Source organism: Augochlora pura, chromosome 2, assembly GCF_028453695.1.
Source record: "Augochlora pura isolate Apur16 chromosome 2, APUR_v2.2.1, whole genome shotgun sequence".
NCBI lineage: Eukaryota > Metazoa > Arthropoda > Insecta > Hymenoptera > Halictidae > Augochlora > Augochlora pura.
Window position 1 is genome coordinate 16,370,044 of NC_135773.1, and position 18,221 is coordinate 16,388,264.

At 39.3% G+C, this 18,221-nt stretch overlaps 1 protein-coding gene across 6 annotated transcripts in view; it reads left to right on the forward strand.

Annotated features, from left to right (window-relative positions):
- LOC144478415 (uncharacterized) overlaps positions 1-18,221 on the forward strand; it is a 248,983-nt gene that overhangs the window by 19,129 nt on the left and 211,633 nt on the right. For all 6 annotated transcript variants that reach the window (XR_013495341.1, XM_078196269.1, XM_078196275.1 and 3 more), the window contains exon 2: positions 753-944. Coding sequence is in view for 5 of the 6 variants with exons in the window: in XM_078196269.1 (XP_078052395.1) it covers positions 753-944 (192 nt within the window). In the remaining variant the exon portion in view is untranslated. The remainder of the gene's footprint in view (positions 1-752; positions 945-18,221) is intronic.

Sequence of the window (18,221 nt, forward strand, 5' to 3'; positions counted from 1 at the left end):
GTCTTTTCACTTAGAAAAATACAGAAGTCGATAATTTCTACCAAGAGTTTAACCCCTTGCACTATAATAACGAGTCAAACTCGGGACAAAGATTCCACGCAAGATCAACTAAATACGAATATTATTCGTTTCTTCTAAATCGAAATCAAATTAAATTTTTCTGTTATCAAAGTCTAGAAAGGAAAGTAAATGAAGGCAATACAAAAACAAAAATTATCTGGTTTTATTTAGGACAGTACTTAGGACAGTACTAAGGACAGTACTAAGGACAGTACTAAGGACAGTACTAAGGACAGTACTAAGGACAAATATGTGCTAATCAACGCAGCATGAAAGGAGTCACAGTGCAAGGGTTTAAAATATTCGCCTTTTAACACCAGGTTCGCGGAACGCATCTTTTCGCATTTCTTCTTAATTTCCAACTACCGAACAGGGAATTTATCAATAGATTTATTCCATTGAACATTGCGTTTTATGAAGCAAGATAAAATAGGTAAAGCTCCGAGAACCTAGCGCCAATATTCCACAGAATTCTAATACGAGAAGGTTTAACGAGCAGAGCTTCTGCTCTAGTCCACGACGAAGTTTGGGTTCCTACGAAGCTAGGACCTTGCTAGCCAATCTATCCGTTCCAATGTAACTTTAAAAATTGCTTTCTTTCCATAGGAGAGAACAGAGAAAATTGAATAAAAGTATGGAGGGCCTGGTCTTGCAGAGAAAATATGAAAAGAATTTAATTTTGGCGGTTTCAGCGACCAGTCAACGCCGCATCGCCAGCTGCCCGGGAGTCTGCGGGGCTCCCTGAGCTATTCCCACAGCCACCGGCATAACCATCTCCACAGACATGATCCACCGCCGCCACCGGCTTATTGCGCTCCGCCTCCGCCTCCGCCGGTATCCTCTAGTTACCCCACAGTGCAGCGTGGCTGCGCCCTGCATTCGAGGTAAGTCTCTCTCCATCCCTCTGTCTCTCTCTCTCTCTCTCTTTCTCTCTCTCTCTCTGTCTCTCCTCCCCCCCTCTCTCTCACCATCCATCCATCCGCCACCCTCGGTGTACACACGACCGAGGCTTAATTGTGTCGTACATATGTACCGGTTACCGTCCGAACATGCCGCGTATACACTCACGATGTCACCAGCCGTTGTTTCAATTCTCTTTATCCTTTGAAAAGCCCAGGGTCCCTCGATTAATCCGGTCTCGGCTTTGCATTTGTTCTCCTTGTTCCATTGACGACCGTCCTCTGGAAATTTTCTTCCTTTCTTCCATGATTTAAGCCGCCTGTTAATTTAACTAAACGTCCCCGTTGTCCATTTGCGGCCATGAAAGCCGAGGGTTGTCGAGAGATTACGCGGTCGCCGACACCTTGTCGAGGACACATGCGAATTAACGCGATCTTAAGCAGGTTTTGTCTGGTCCAAGTTCTGTTCGGTGTACCGGAGACGACGATACTACAGATCTCAGTGACTATGTGACAGATACTTCAGTGTTTACTGTTGAACGTATGGGTTATATATGCGTTCGAGTAGACGTAAATGCACAATTACATCTTGTAAGGTCACAGACAATCGGTAGATTGATTACATACTTGTTCGTCGGGTAAGAAGAATTAATGAATTATTAGATTAATGCTAGCGTTTTATATTTAAATGTCGTTACGCTTCGAGGAATTTTGAAACTTGCCGTTGTCTTCGAATGTTTGTTCGTTTTTTAGGTTAGTGTGATATGTAAAATCGATGTAATTATATAAACATGCTCGCGTGAGAGTTGGACGAAGTTGTATTCTGATGACGGACGTAGGGACCAAAAATTGTATTCATTATATAATAAAAATTAATTAAATATTCAATCTAATATAATTAAATTGATTAAGTATTCAATCTAATAAAATTTTATTAGTCACTATCCAGTAAATATTTAGACGAATAAAATTCTATTCGTCACTATCGAGTAAATATTCAGAGGAATAAAATTTAATTCGTCAGTATCGAGTAAATATTCAGTTGAGCAAAATTATATTTAGATGCAAAGTCGTTCAAATAAAATTGTATTCTTATAAGAATTGATTCGTACGAGAATTTATACGGAAAATAATTGTTTTTAATACAAATGGTAGAATACAAAGTGCTTTTTCACATAATTTATCGATTTATTTCTACCATATTATTTTTTTCCAATTATTCCAATAAAACATGTTTTCGAATTATGTATTTGAATTATCTGAGCAAAACTCGAATAAATAGAATAATTTACGAGAAGTAACTATTATTCTATGTTATACATATAACATATGATAGGTAGCTATTATGATATAATTCGAGCTATTCGAACAAACAATTCGTCTAAAAGGAATTCATTCGAACAATTGTGTTGGTTAAACATTTATCCGAAATAATTCGAGCAATGCCGAACTCTGCGCAGCATGGAACAACAATAGCAAAAGCTGCTAGGGAACCGATTTCTCCTGACAATAACCTCCATAGTTTCGAACGAATGAAACAGTGTTCCCGAACGTTCCTAATCGACCGAGATGGGATTGAATCGTAATTCCGGGGCGATTGCGAGTCACTTTAGACAGTCGCTCTATCATCAAGCCCCTGCAACTTTCGTGCTCGCGACAGGCTGAAATTTCAATCGAGCACGAAATTGAAAATCGATGTATCCAACTTTGCCCGGGGAGCAAACGGCGAGGGGTAGGGAGCCGAACTTTGGCAGCCTCGAAAGTCGCGCGGAACTTGCTTCCGCTAATAGAAGGTCGACGTACTCGACGGTCTAATTAAACGATGCATTCTCCGCGCGTCTGGCGCGCGGTATAGAGAGACAATCGGAGATGGTACGCCGTAAAAGGTGCAAGCCCCGACCCGTCGGGGGTTGCGTTGCAAAGTTAGTGTGTCGGATAATTGTTACGCGGGGGTGGGGGACCGGTTGAATTGCACGCGCTACGGCTTGCGGTTGATGCGCTGCGAATCGCGTTCCGTCTACCAAACCGTTCGCAACTGATAACAATTAGCCGAACTGGCTTCGTCGAACGCTGTAGCAAAACCCGCTCGAAAACGGTGGGATAGTCGTTCCATGGTTGCTTATGAAGTTCTATCATAATGATTACACTGTGAAAATTAATATGTATAGGAATCTTATTTTACTCGTAACTTATTAGACAGCGAAATAAATACATTACACGTCGATGGTAATATATAGGAACTAAGTATAATTCATTTTTATCTTTAAAAATGTTGATAACTTAAAATTAGTACACTAATATGCTTAATTTCTTCCAATCTTTTCACTGTTTAGAATTTCATCTGCTCATTTTCAACATAGGTCCATAAAATCCATCTACTTATTATTTCACAAAAGCTTAACCTCTTCAGGGATGAATTTGTATAGTAGGGAACAATCAATTTAATTGATTCTTTTTTATTTATCATCCATCTTATTCCATTCGATGAGGTTTTGTAAGTTTTGCGGAGGGATTCTGTAGCGAATAGTTTTTCAACTGATTCTCATTTTCTTTACACTTGGTATAATCATAATTTTAAGGGAACTAAACGTACGTATACGTGGCCGAGGGCGTGAAGAGATTAAACAGGGAGAACTTAATTCTGTTAACCAGGATATTTTTCCTAGTAGAACTAGAAGAAACGTAATATTGCTCTTATTTAATACGCAGCTTCTCTTATGATCAATTGATGCATAATTTCTACAAATGCACGAGGATCTTTAATCCTTCCCGGTAATGCTAGGGGGGAGAGTTGTCGTAGTTGTACTACTTAAATAAATTTAAAAAAACATGTAAAATTGGTAATCATATTTATAAAAATAATTGTTTAGAGTAATGTGTTGACATGGTATCTATTTTAGAATTTAGTATGATATTGGCAACTTTTCCCTATATGTTGTAGTCTAGTAACGCTCAAACGGTTGATTCACTTCAACAAATCATTTACATTTCTGCAGGTACAAAATTGTGGTATAACGGCTCGATCTTCAAGCGGCTTTGAACTCCAATATTGATTGATTATTTAAACACTTAATATCCGATTTTAAAATTTAACTTCTAGTACTTTAACCTCTTGCCGTACTTCGACGAGTTTGACTCACGATGGTGACTTCTACTAATGATCAATTAAGTATGAATGTTTCTTTAAGTCGAAATAAAATTCTATTATTTCGTTATTAACGTTTAAGCATCGAAGTAAATGTGGGTACACTATAAATATCGATTTTGCTTCTCGCCTAAGAAATTATTACAGTCGAAAAACATTTAAGCATCGTTATTGGAAAGGTAACGGTACTGCAAGCGGTTAATATTAGGTCTATCAGAAAATTCGATCTGTTCTTAAAAAGAAATAAAACAATAAATTTTGTATACACCTAATATTTATGGTATTATTATAATAATTTAATATAATCGTAACTTATGCCCTTTTGCCAGTGTGATGGCGATTTATGAATATCATTTTTGAGAAATATTATATGTCGCAAATGAATTATTATAATTACTAATATTTTAATACTATTTTACCTTCTACTATTCTGAAACTTACATCGACTTTTTTAAGCTTCCAAAGCATTTCTCGCAGTTAGAAATTGAACTACACGACTACAGTTAGAAAAGATCGTTAGGAGGTCCTTTTTCGGACGAAAACCGCCGTAGAACGTGATTTTAATTTAAAGTTGAAGCGTGTCGCTGTCGCAGAACGCAAACGGCAACGTATCCGTTAAATGCAAGCGACAGCGAAAGGTTTCGGTGCGTCCTGCGCGCGTTTCTCAGGCGTTTGCACGCGCGTAGTTCGTCAAACAGTTTTAAGGCCCGGTTCGAGGTCGTTAGGGCAGGCGTTACAGTGGCTGTTCTTGCAAAGCAAGCAACGAGCGCGGAAACAGCCTCTTCGCAGCCACTAGACTCCGTTCGGCGAGAGCTTTAAAACGCGACTCCGTTCCGTTTCATTCCGCTCGAAACGCGGCTCTGCCACTCGTTATTCCAGCGTCCACTCGTCTTCCGTCCTCAGCCCGTTTCCCCTCGTTCGGCTATCGGTGAATCCTGCACCCACGCCTACCTTTTTTCTCTTCCGGTGTAGCGCGTGCGCGACTCACGTCACCAAGACCGGAATTCGTCGAACCGTGTTACGCGTTCGCTTAAGGAGAGCTTTACCCTCCGCGACCTAATTTGCGCGGATCTCAACGAAATCTATCTGTGTATCCACGCAGGGTGGCTATAGTAGCGAAGAATGAAATTCTCTTCAGCTATAGAAGAGCCGAATATTGTGCCTAGCGGAGCTAATTACTGTGCCTTCCGTTTATTTTCAGCGTAATTAACTTTACACTTATCGTGCAAAGTATATTAAATTTTTCTATTTTTCTAATATACTAGAAAACTTTTTGATATCGAATCTGCAAGATTCTCTGTAAAGCTTATGAAAAAGCTTAATATAATGCTGAATGAACGACGACAGCTATTCGGCAAAATAAATTGTTCTCAAATTTTGGTAAAATGATCTCTTCGCATAATACGTTTAGAAACGCGAAACAATTTGGTACTGTGGAGTACTTAGGTACTGTTCTCATCTACCTGTCAGAATTACATGTTGTTTTCCTCTCAAGACTAGTCATTTAACCGTCGTCACACTTGAAATGATCAACTGTAATATGGAAATAATTTCACGCGAGACGCGAATACACTTCGAGCGACAGCTAATTACGCGAGCTAGTCTTTCGATCCTCCCGGAGATATTTCAATTGTCTCCGGTGAAGCGTTTAAATACCGTAAACTCGTCTCGCGTAATCAAAGTGTTCTCTCGAGCAGGAGAATATTCGGGTATCCTCATCGATCGACTCCTTATTTATTATCTCTGCTATTTTATTCGCGAGATCGGCATTCCAACGACAGGCGGGGAATTGATGACAACGGGAAAGACCGTGAACCTATTATGAAACGTTGCGACTCGGATAATGTATGGTTATTCGAGAACCACCGGCTGACGTTCCCGGGTAACGCGACCCGTGTCACGAAATTATGGAGCGTGCTGCTTGACAGCGGGAAGGCGGAATAAAAGCTAAAAGTGCGGAAAAGACTGACGCTGGTCTAGCACGGGTTTTGTACGTACAAACATAGCCGCAGTGTCTCACAGACGCAGACGCCTTGGCGAAAAAAAAAGAAAAAAATAACCAAAAGTCTTCGTTCGTGTGCGTTAGCTTTTCCTCGGAACTGTGCGATTGTGCAACTCTGCGCTCCCGCTGGATGGAGTCAGAAGGCGCTCTCCTACCTCCAGGATAAGAAGGTAACAAGCGGGAAGTCGTGTTGCAAAAACGGAAGTGTGTTCAGCGTGCAACGGAACGTTTGGATCGTGCTCAACGGTTTCTAGTTTCGGCGAGCACGATGTTATTCGTAGCCTTCCACCCGTTTTGGGAACCTAATTCTGTAACCTTTTCCAAACTTTCCTTGTTCCCCGTTTACGCATTGTTATCCCATTGCGAAGCAACGTGGCTTTTCCGCATTCGGATCGCTTTGAACGCTTCAGCCTTGTTGCTAGAAACGCTTGGAAGTTTAACAAAGTTGCAATGTTATGAACAATCCTTTCATGCAATTCTGGACTCGATTTACATGGTCGCTGCAGCTACAAATGTTAAATCATTTGTTCGCGTCCTTAAGGCGTGAAATTACTATCAACCTCGAGTAATTTTCTCCTTCGAAAGCTACTTTCAATCTTAAATGTGATTTAGTTCAGAGAATGCTAATGTAGCAATTATCTGAATCTGAGCCGAAAGAGTGTTTCCTTTTAGTCAGATTATTAAGTGATATGCACTGCATAGATAACGATATTGTTAAGAGGGTGTTGTAGTGTAAAGTACGGTTTTCTTTAACTTTCTCCGAGATTTTCTCTTGATGCAATTATAACACGTTTTGCAGTCGTATTAACTAGGTTGATTTATACACGTTTCAATGACAGTTGCAATGTTTTTAGTACTCAAATGTTCAAAACCCTGCACATTACACAGAATGAGCTTCAAGAAGATGGTCCCACGATAAATGCGATTGCGACCATTTCGTTTATTTAGAAAAAAGAGAAAAGTGTAAGATACTTAATTAGAACGAGTATGATTATTGCAGGAACTAGAGCAAAAGCAAAAGATGGAAAATATATACCAATGATCATTTACAGAATTTATAATTGTTCGAATACGATTTTATTCTGATAATATATTAAATAGCTTTTTCAAATAAAATTTTATTCGGATAACATAACGGATAAATTCTTTAAATAGAATTTTGTCCGGATAACATGTCGAATAAATTCTTCAAATGAAATTTTATTCAGGTAACATTTTGAATAAATTTGTTCAATAAAATTATATTCGAGTAATATGAAGATTGAATCCTTCGAATAAAAAACCTGGTTACCGTGCCGATTAATTTCTTCAAATAAAATTTTATCCAAATAACGTTTCGATTAAATGCTACAAATAAAATGTTATTCGTTATTCGAACAAAATATGCACAATCCTGATGTAGTGCGTCTTCTTCAACCAGCTGTATCGTAATGTTAAGAACCCAAGTCGTTTGGACGCATTCTGTTCTTCGAGAAGACATGATAAAAGCGTTTTTTTTCAAAGATTCACAATACAATATCCATTCAGTCGCTTTCCTGAAACACGCTAAATCCCTCGAAGCACGAGAGTTACGAATCGTTTCGCGGCGTCCTCCGGTGTTTTTCGCGAACCACGCCCGCGATTAGGGACGCGATCGCAGGATTCGCGAAACGAACGAGGCGAATCCATGCTCGGGGTAGAACCGGGTAAAAGCTGCATAAACAACGGTCCACTGCGTGCTACAACCGCCATATACATCGAGATACAAGCCACCGCGGCGAGCTTTGCGCGTCGAGGATAAGTAAAGCTTTTTACGACGCGATAAAACAGAAGCCGCGCAGTGTATGAGAACCGACGCAACGTTTTCCCCCTTGCAGCATGATAAAAGACAGGGCCCGGCTCCGATGAAACATCGGAGATTCGTCAAAGAGTTTCCAGGATACTTTTCGCGAGCGATGCTTCCCTCTAATTCCACCGTAACTCGCCCCCTTTTCCAGGGAAAACTTCCCTACCAGACCAATACAGCGCGCCCTTTGATCGCAGCCCTTTGCCCAAAACGGGAAAGTGTTTGCCGAACGCAACGGAGATCGCCTGCAAACGCAGTGCACCGATACACACGCGGTATTAGCTGCGGAAGTTTCTTTCGCGATTCCACGCTGCAGCCGGAGATCCCCGCAATCGAGGGTTTATTAATCAGTTGCTTTCCCAAAATTCACTGTTACTCGATTCACAGTTATTATAACCAATTTACAATAATTAGGAAAAGGTAATCCAATTAATGACGAACGATTGTAAGTCGTTGGTTATTGTAACTAATTTGTGATAATTAAAAATACAGTCCGATTAGTGATCAACGATTATAACCCGTTAGTCGATATAAATTATTGAAAATTAATTATTAAGTCATTAAGTATGAAATTCTTCATACTTCATATTCTTTCCTCTTTTAACAATTCCAAAGAGATGAAAATAATATATGGACAACCTTACCTTATTTGAATATCTTTATTGCATAATTCCCATAAATGCATAAAATCTGCACTGTCATAGTAAGTAACAAATTATGATCACGAATAGATGTTGTTCTATGAATTATGCTGCACGACTTTTATGATTCATAAATACTAAATAATATTGCATAAAAATGGATCTTGTTCGATGCAGCAAGCTTTGTATAACTCTGTATTTCGAAGTGATGAATAGTTCCGAGGATGACGTCGCGTTCATAGCGAAGTATCTTCCGAATTAATGACGTTGAACGATGAATAACTTGGCACGTCTTTGTAGAGAATTCCGAACTTCGAGCACCAAAGCATTTAAAATTCTACAAAGCGTTCAATATTCCAGCGCAAGTTCGAGCCACGATCTTTTAAATTGTGTCTCTTTAACATGTTGAAATGCGCGGGCCTTCACGGGACCGTGGTAACACAACGTTGGCGGCTGGTAAACTCGCGTAGGATATCCGTGGATCGCCGCAGGATCATTCGTGGGAAGATTTATCGACGAAAGTTTCGCTTAGAAAAGTTGTTCGGTGCGAGATGTGCTCGATTAAAGGCGACCTCGATCCCCCCGGCTCGGATTTCGAGGCGCTTCGCTTCTACTCGCGTTATCCGGTTATCTCTGGCGTTTCGTCGGTCGAATTAAATCACGGATCCGATCGTTTCATTAAAAACGCAGCGAGCCTAATGGATTCCGCGCAAATATTTCAGCGGTCCCGTGGAAATTGGAACGGCACGGCGTCGCTTCATCGGACCACCGACACCGCGAATAATCCCGGCCGGGGGAAAAAAAGGATCGAGCGACATTCTTTGTCGGATTTATCTCCGGCAGTGCTGGCCGGGAACCGAATAGTTCTGCCTCGGAAATCTGGACGCGGCCGCGACGCTCTATTTTCTCTCGCGATCGACGCTATTTAAAAAAGACTGCTCTCCCACCGAATTGAATTTCCCTACCCCGATCGGCAAAAATTCGATTTCCCTCGCTAAGAACCGAATTTCCTACTCGATTCCCGGCCACGTTGGCCCTGCTGCGTTTCTGTTGGGGGAGCAATTTTACCGGTGGCGCACGCTTCGGGCGTCTCGTTACGCGACGCGATTAACGATCTTGATGCAGATCCTCTGAGAAATCGCGGTATTTCCGTCGCACAAATTGCTCTCTGCGACACGGCCGAATATCCGCTGAATTTATTCGCCGAGAATCTTACCGGGATTTTCATTGCGCGCCGATTTCAGTCAGCGACCGAGGGAGACAGAATTGATTCAGAGAAAAATTACTAATACTGTGTATCGATTTCATTCGATACCACAATTTTTAATCGAACTCGTTTATGCATACGTTAAATGGAATCAGTGTTCGCTATCGAAACTAGACAGTGGCGAATAGAATGTTGGCATCGGTAATTACATACTCTGTTACAGGCGGTGAATCAATAACGATTTTCGAAATTTCGTAAATTAGAAACGATTAAGAATAAAAATTTCTCTTTTTTGAATATGTGGTGCACGGGTGAAATAACTGATAATTCGTTCGCTTTGTCTTGTCCTTTATTATGCCTCGGGAGCAACCGTCCGCATCAACCGAGTTCTCGTAAGCGAATGCGCGTCGTTTACCTTTGTCTGGCGATCTCCCGCCTTCGATCGCCAATTGTTAAATAAACGACGATCGTCCTGCGGATCGATCGCCGAGCGCTTCCCGAGGACGATTGTCGGTGCGCGTACAATGTATGTTGGCAGACCGTGTGCACGTTGCACAGGTCGTCACAAATAATATTTTTTAACCCCTTGCATTATAATAACGAATCAAACTCGTGATAAAGATGTCGTGCGTGGTCTACTAAATATGAATATTATTAATTTCTTTTAAATCAAAATATAATTTAATTCTTCTGTTATAAAAGTCTAGAAACGAAAGTAAGTAGAGATGATATAAGAAATAAAAATTGTCTGGTCCTATTAGGGAAATTATCAAGGATGAATAAGTGTGAACCAACAGAGCATGAAAGGAATCGCAATGCAAGGGTTTAATAGTAATTTGTAATTAATTACAAATAGATAATAATAATAAATAAATACTAACATATAAATATTTTTAAGTAACTTCTTTAATAATAATATTTTTGAATCGATAATAATATCATTGATAGACGGAATAACTGTTTGTTACTATCAGAGAATAGTAATGTAGTAGTCACACAAGGACGGATAAAATACAGAAACTTAAAACTAAAAATTTAAATATAACACTCAAGAAAGAAAAAGAAATACATGAAATTTAGTTCGTTTATGTGAACGGAGTTGAAGACGGACGGTAAACATGAGCGACGGAATTCTCGAAGAAAATTTCGAAATTACATAAGTAGTCTAGTATTTATTATTACACGGTGGATAACATATATTATTTCACGTATGCTCTTATTATAGCTTACAATATTTTTATAACTGGGACAGGAAATTTTACGTCAAATTTTACATTGAAATTTTGAGTCGTTGATCAATATTCGGATAGTAGATGTTGTCATGAAGCTAATTAGTATCGAGTGCTTATTATCTATTATCTATATGCTATCTCATTTCATATTATCTAGAAACACATACGATTCATATGCATATACAATTAGTATACGGTTTAGGGTATTGAAGAATCCAGAAAATTCCATAATCAATATTAAAAATTAGTAATAGAACGAATTAGTTATCCAATAATTTTTTGACCATAAAATTGTTTTGTTTCTCAAAAATGGAAGTAGAAAAATTAAATGAATTCATTTCTGTGTAGAAAATACTATAAAAAGGGTATCTTTTTAAAATTTTATTTTTTCAGCCGAATGCCCCCCCCCGTCGCCTCCCCCCCCCCCCCCCCCCCCCGCCTCCCACAACACACTCCGTGCCACGTGTATCGTTTGTGGTACACGTTTAACTTGATCTACAGGCCACTGTAAAATATATTTCCAGTAAATGAAAATGGGCATTATACGAAACGTAGTATAGAAAGAAGCAAATAAATTGATTTCACTATCATATGTACGATAATTATTAATTAAATGTAATGGTTGACTTGTTTAAAGCGAGGCACGCATAAAAATGGTTTCTTCGGGCAATCGTTGTAAGTCACTGGAAAACAAACAATGTTAGTTCTGTATATCTATCTACTGCCTCTTTTGATGAATATTACACTTGTCCCGTTGTTACTTAACAAATTCAAATACAACATATTCTTTTCACTAACCAAAAATTTTCGAACTGATTAACATTCACAGTCAAACTGATTACAACGTCACGTGTACCATAAACGGTACACGTTATGACAACTACTATAAACAAATTATTCATTTATGAATTGATGGTGTAATGACGTATCGTGTGATAGTATATCAATTTTGCCTGGAGATCGTATGGGACAAAAACGGTTTGGCACGGAATGTGTTAACTGAGGCGAGGAAAAATTTGCAATTCGTTGGAGCAACGAACTAATCGAGAGGTATTAGTTGCCCGGTTACTGGGAACGATATCCACCGACAGGGAAGGCTGGAAAGCTGGCTTCTAAAAGCTTAATCGAGTTACCGCTATTCCTCGATTTCCGCGAATCGATCGGGCAGCCCACGCTTTCTATTCAACCGTACTGACCCAGCCGGCGAAACACGACTCCCTGCGTACGTGTCGCAAGTTTATCATTCTTCCTCGCTGCCGGCACGCCACCGTTGCAACCCCTACACAGACCTAACCGATCTCCCCCTCTGGAAGCCGTTGCAACCCCTCGCGTTCGTCCGAGTTCACCCGCAGTTCCAGTAGCTCGGGGAACGAGGAAAACGAAGTCGAACCGAGAACCTCCGTGTTTACAGGCTGATGCCTGAAACTGGGCGACTACCTGTTCCCTAAGTGGGGCGAGAATGGTGCTAGGTAATTGAGAATCCTCGGCAGACCTAACCCAGACCTGTCTCGCCTGGTAGCGTCCCGGTGAGAACACTATAGCGATTGTAGAAAGCGTTCGACACTGGTTTCCTGTTGCTGCACCTTCAAATTATTTATCAATTAACGGGTTACGGACGCAGAACGAGATTTATCGTTTCATTCTACGCATTGTAACATATTTTTATTAGTGTCTCCCCGTCAGTTGAATATAATTTGAAAATTTCGATAAAATATATTAACGCTATGCCGTCCAGCGTCACCACAGTGGTGTAACGTGCACATATGCATGCATATCTTCTTGAAGCTCATTCTGTATAAGACAGACAAATTTTACATTTATTTACATATGTATATCTGCGAAATTTCATGAAAATAGGTGAATAGAATTGAAAATTCATGAGAGATGAGATTAATAAAACTTGACAATTTATAATTTCTCGATAAAGGCGTCAAGTGAAGTCATCTGAATCAGTGTTGCCGGCGCCAAGCGAAGAAATTTTTGCGAGAAATGCAGACGGCAAAGTGTTAATTGCACAAATATTCATTATATTTTGGTAAATACATGTTGAAGGAATTTTGTATCATTAAAATCACCCGTCGTGTACAAAAGTTTTAATGAAAATGCCCTACCCTTAATGTGTTAAAATAGAAATTACTTTTAACACTTTGCTTGCAGATTCCGTCAAAATTCAATGATTTTTCAGTTACGATTGTTCACATTGTAAAAATAAGATTGCGAGTTATTTATTCAATATATGTATACAGTAATATAAAACAGCTGCTTTTAGTGCTACGAGAAATACTACCCTTGTTATTTAATTATAGAGCTACAGTGATCGGAGCTTTTAGAATCTTTTCCATCCATCTGTTGTATAATAGTTCAACATTGATAATAGTAGAACAGAATTTCATGTTAAAAATCATCTTTACAAAGTAAGCGGCAACTTCGAAAGATCAAAAAATTGAACGAATTTAATTAACGAAATCAAAACTAAAATCCAATGTCAATTTGTTCCAGTAAAATTCGATCTGTTCCATATTTAAATTTTCAAAAGGTTGTCGAATTGGACAGTTAGCCAAACGTAGACGATTAACGTGTCAGTGAAGTTTTAGCAATGTGATTGGTAGAGATGGATCGAAAGAGGGATGGAATCGAAGCAAAATTATAGACAGTATTCCGGCGCAGTGGATCTGGGGGGAAAAAGTTTTTGGGCAGCATTTTAATTTGCAGACACGCGATGGAAATGGCTGGTGGCCGATTAACCCGGATTCGGTCTCGCGACTCGAACGAGGGAGGCGCATTTCGAATTCCCTTTTCGATGGGGTGAAACGGCGCACGGTTTCGCTTCACCGATGAATGTCCTCGCGTAAAAATTGTACCCATGGGTCACGTTTCACCGGCTTCGCCGGGATTACGGGACACTCCAATACGCGTACAAATTACACCTTCTGCGAGCCCGGCACAGGTAGCACACGTATGCACAGTTTCGCGAGGAAATTCGAACACTTACGCGTCTGCCTTACTTACTGCTCCACTTGCTCTACGTATGCCATGTATGTATTTAGCACGTATTTGTTCGGTCATTTTTTGCACCGTCATTCACATTTTAACGTTTCACAACGTCATGTTTTAACATTATCTGTGGAAATGGTATGATCTATATAAAAACAACGTGTCTTGTTAAAAGTCATATATTTTTCAGTGATGGTTATAATTACACCGTCTTTGGTTAAAATTATCTCTGTTCAGTAAAAATTAGAATTCAGTTCATTTAGAATTAAAAGAACAAGAATCAATTATTTTCTGTAATATACGAATGACGAATTTTCGTTATTTGGCTTTTGGTATTCGCGAAATGACGAATTTTCGTTGTGCGGACGAATATGTGTTAATTATCTAATTGGACGTCGTCGCAAGAATTGTTAATAACTGTTAGACTTCACAGATTTATTATGCAATCTTGAACAAACAGTAGGATCGATACAGAAATATGAAGAAGTATAAACAGCCTATTATGTTGCACGTATTTCAGCGTACAGTAGCGGACATATACTTACGTACAGTTAGTGAAATTAAATATCATATATTCTGCATTTATTATAATTAATGTAATTATACTTTTTACAAGTTTACAATTCACATAAAAAAGTGACAAAATGGTTTCTCTCACTTTACTATAATTAAAACGTGCATTGCATTTTTATGCGCAGATTACAAATTTTCTGCAGACATTTTGATTATAGAAATTTTGTAAATGTTTAACACATTAAGTGCCAGAACTCTAACCTTAAAATTCCCGCAAAATCAATTATTAGTTTATTAAATTCGAAACGTATAGATTTTGTTTAGAGCGTGCGTGATCCGGCTCGAAGGATCACTGTTTAGAGCAAAGGTTGATTTGTCGCTGGTTCGATGAACACGCTCTGATATTGAACGAAGTTATTAATCAAAGGCCATCACAGTGACCGTACAGAAGTTCTGAGAGTCTGGCGAGTCCCTGCTACTCTTCGTCGTCGGGTATCTCTTTGGTTTCTATCGTGTTTCGTAGTTGTACTAGTGTTTTGACTCTTGATTGTCTCTGGATAGACTCTGGCGTCTTCGTGGTCGTTCGCGTTCCACGAAGACTCTTATCCCTATTTTTTCGTATGAGGCGAACACCTATCAGCCAATACGAAAATAGTTGCAAAAGACCAAGTACCGCCCCTCGGAATGTTGTTTCCAATGGTCGATGCCTTGGGTTTCCTCCAAATTCGCTGGCTGCACAGGGTTGCTTGGTGTACGTTAATTTTCACGGTGCACGGGGTTTATGATACGTCAAATGGCTATTGAGCACCAGGAGAAAGTTCAAGGGTCCGACGTCTCGTCTCGGGCTTGGCGTCTTTCTCCTGGTTTACGGTGCCAGATGCTTAAAATACGTAAATTGCCAAAAAGGCTTTGCAGCTCAAAAATAGCCAGGAAGTCACGTACGCATCATAAACTCAATCGTTATAGAATCCTTAACAGATTTTATAGAAAAATTATACAGTAATACCTTACTGTCCTTGCTTTTTGTACTTAATGACGTAATAATTTAAGTAATAAACCTGAAGCTAGAAAATTAAAATTTATGACGCTAAATTGCATTTTACCTCTTCTGTAAGTTAAAAATCTTTCTCGGATCAAGTTCACTCAAGTATACACAATAAAACTTAATTTTGAAAGCTAGCCGGAAATTATTGACAGCCATATGCAGACAGCGGATTTTTATGCAAAAAAAAATTGTCTGCATTAGTTACAAGAAATAGAAACTAAATAGTAAGCTCATTCTTTCCTTCGCATCACTTTTATAGATTAAAAATAAGGCATTGACATGTTCAAATTCTTTTAACCATTCTTCTATTTTAAATTACGATTTTCTCATAAATGCATAAAATTCATAATCTAAATTAAACGTTTCGTCAAAACGTAATCCTGAGATATCAATAAATATATTTTATAAAATATTACAATAAATGTAATGTTTTTTTCTGACTATATTAGTACGATCATAATACAAAATGCTAAGTTAAGTACACGTTTCTAGACGGTATATGAACCACGAAGTGTTAGCGACCGTTATGATAATCAATTGGCGAGTCGCTGTATCTTAGATTGTTCATCCAAATAGATTTCGAGAGATCGCATTTAGGACCGAACCCTCCGCGCATTTTATCGGAGTCGGATTCGCGAGTACTCCTTCCTCTCGGTCACCGATAAAGAAAATAAACCGTTTCGAGTATCCCATCCCAACCCTTTCCTTTTTACTAGCTTCTTTTTCGCTCGGTGCCTGGGCCATTTAAATAATCAACCGGACGGAAGAGTCTTTGCCCTTCTCCTCTCTTTTTCATTTGTCTCCCGCCGCGTTCCTGCCTCTCGCTTCTGCTCGCGAGCCCTCTACCCCCGTCTCGAGTCGGCCGGTTCTTTTATTGCTTTCTCTCTTTCCCTTCACCCCCGTCCCTAGACCGTTTCTCGATAACGAGAAATTTATACGAAGCCACGTTAAATCCATCGTCGAGTTCGTTAACTGTTTCCAGCGCCGCGAGTTGTTTTGTTGCTCGCAGGGCGTCATCGTTAACCCCAGCTGCGTCTACGGTGTCCATGCTAAATGGGAATTTTTGGCGAAACTGTCGTTTAGGCAAACTTTCGACCATTCTTCAGTTACCGCGAGGCCGCCTTGTCTTGGAAAACTAACAATGCCTTAACTTCCTAACTGTTTCTTTCGGTTAGCGTAGTCGAACGAGTCAGAAAGTGTGTAACAAGTAGAGGTTTGTTCTACTTTGTACATATACATATATATATATTTATTTCACCCATCACGGCCAAGAAATTATACTTGGTTTACAAATACCTAATAATATATTACTTATAATACCACTTCTATCTTAACCCTCTTAGTACCGAACAACGATATATCGTTGTTGGCTATTATTGACAAGATAGTTTTCTGAATATTTTTTATTAAACAACAATTTTATTTCTTATTTCTTCTACCTTTTTGAACTTGTTATTTATCAGGCTTTTCAAAATTCTTGCAATTTCTTTCCGGAACTTTATCAAACTTCGTCAAACGAGTTTCCAACATTTCGCTCAGATGCAGACTTATTTGGCCGGTACTAAGAGGGTTAAGCTTTCGTTCTTTACATTCAAACCCACTCCACTCTCATTCTTACTCTTGTCCCTTATATCTACTGACTAAAACCTGTTTCTACCTTCTATCCTTCTCCTTCTATTGCACCTGCTTCGCCTTTGGTTTATCTTTAGTCTCTTACTTTAAAATTCTAATAATGCCCTCTTTTTTCCCCCTGTTCTACTTTGTATATTTGTTCATGATTCAATTCGCGGTGTCGGAAATAGATTATTTATTTTGGTAGAAGTATGTTTCCGATGCGAGAGTTTTCCTTTTCCCCACGAACTCAAATCGTCACGCGATCTCGCTGCTGGAAGATACAGTCGATTGGGGTTAAATCGAGGGCTAAGAGCAGAAGTGATGTCGAAAGACAGCCCCGAATCTTCAGCTCCGTCCCGCATGTCCTAGTGCTGTATAGGGAATTGGCGCAGGCCATTCTATCCGACTCCATATCTGTCAAAAGACAGCCTACACAACTAAGATTCTGTCCCCCATATACACATAAGATCCCCATACACATACCATGTGCAATGGTTTACAGAATGAAAAAAAATTTATTTTACATATGACGTCCTCGAAGAAATTACTTCGAGCAAATAAAAGGTTCAACGTTATAAAAGTTTATCTCGACGACTGTTTACCTTATCTGAACTATATTTACTGTACTTATCGTATTAAATATATCGCACCCTCCTATAAAATTATTTTAAATAATTAATATTTTTTGCATGAAATATAAACTCGCAGTCGTCACGCATGTGTTAATTGAACAGGGTAAAAATAAATGCATGCTCATGCTATTTCGTGTATTTTTAATCGACCGCTAGGTAGACTTAAATAGCGTGTACCATCCATATTTAGTGGATTATTTCCATCGCGAGTTCAAGATTTGCTATTTTTGCAGTGCGAGTTGGTTAAAGGTTAAGAGAAAGCTGACGAAACGAACGGCTATCGCGGGAGCGTATTATTAACTAAAAGTTCGCTTGGTAAACGTGCAGATCGAAGCCGGATAGTCGAGGGACGCGTGAATTGCAGTCGATGTTTGTTCTCAGGGAAATCCGAGGAGAGTGTATCGAAGCCAAT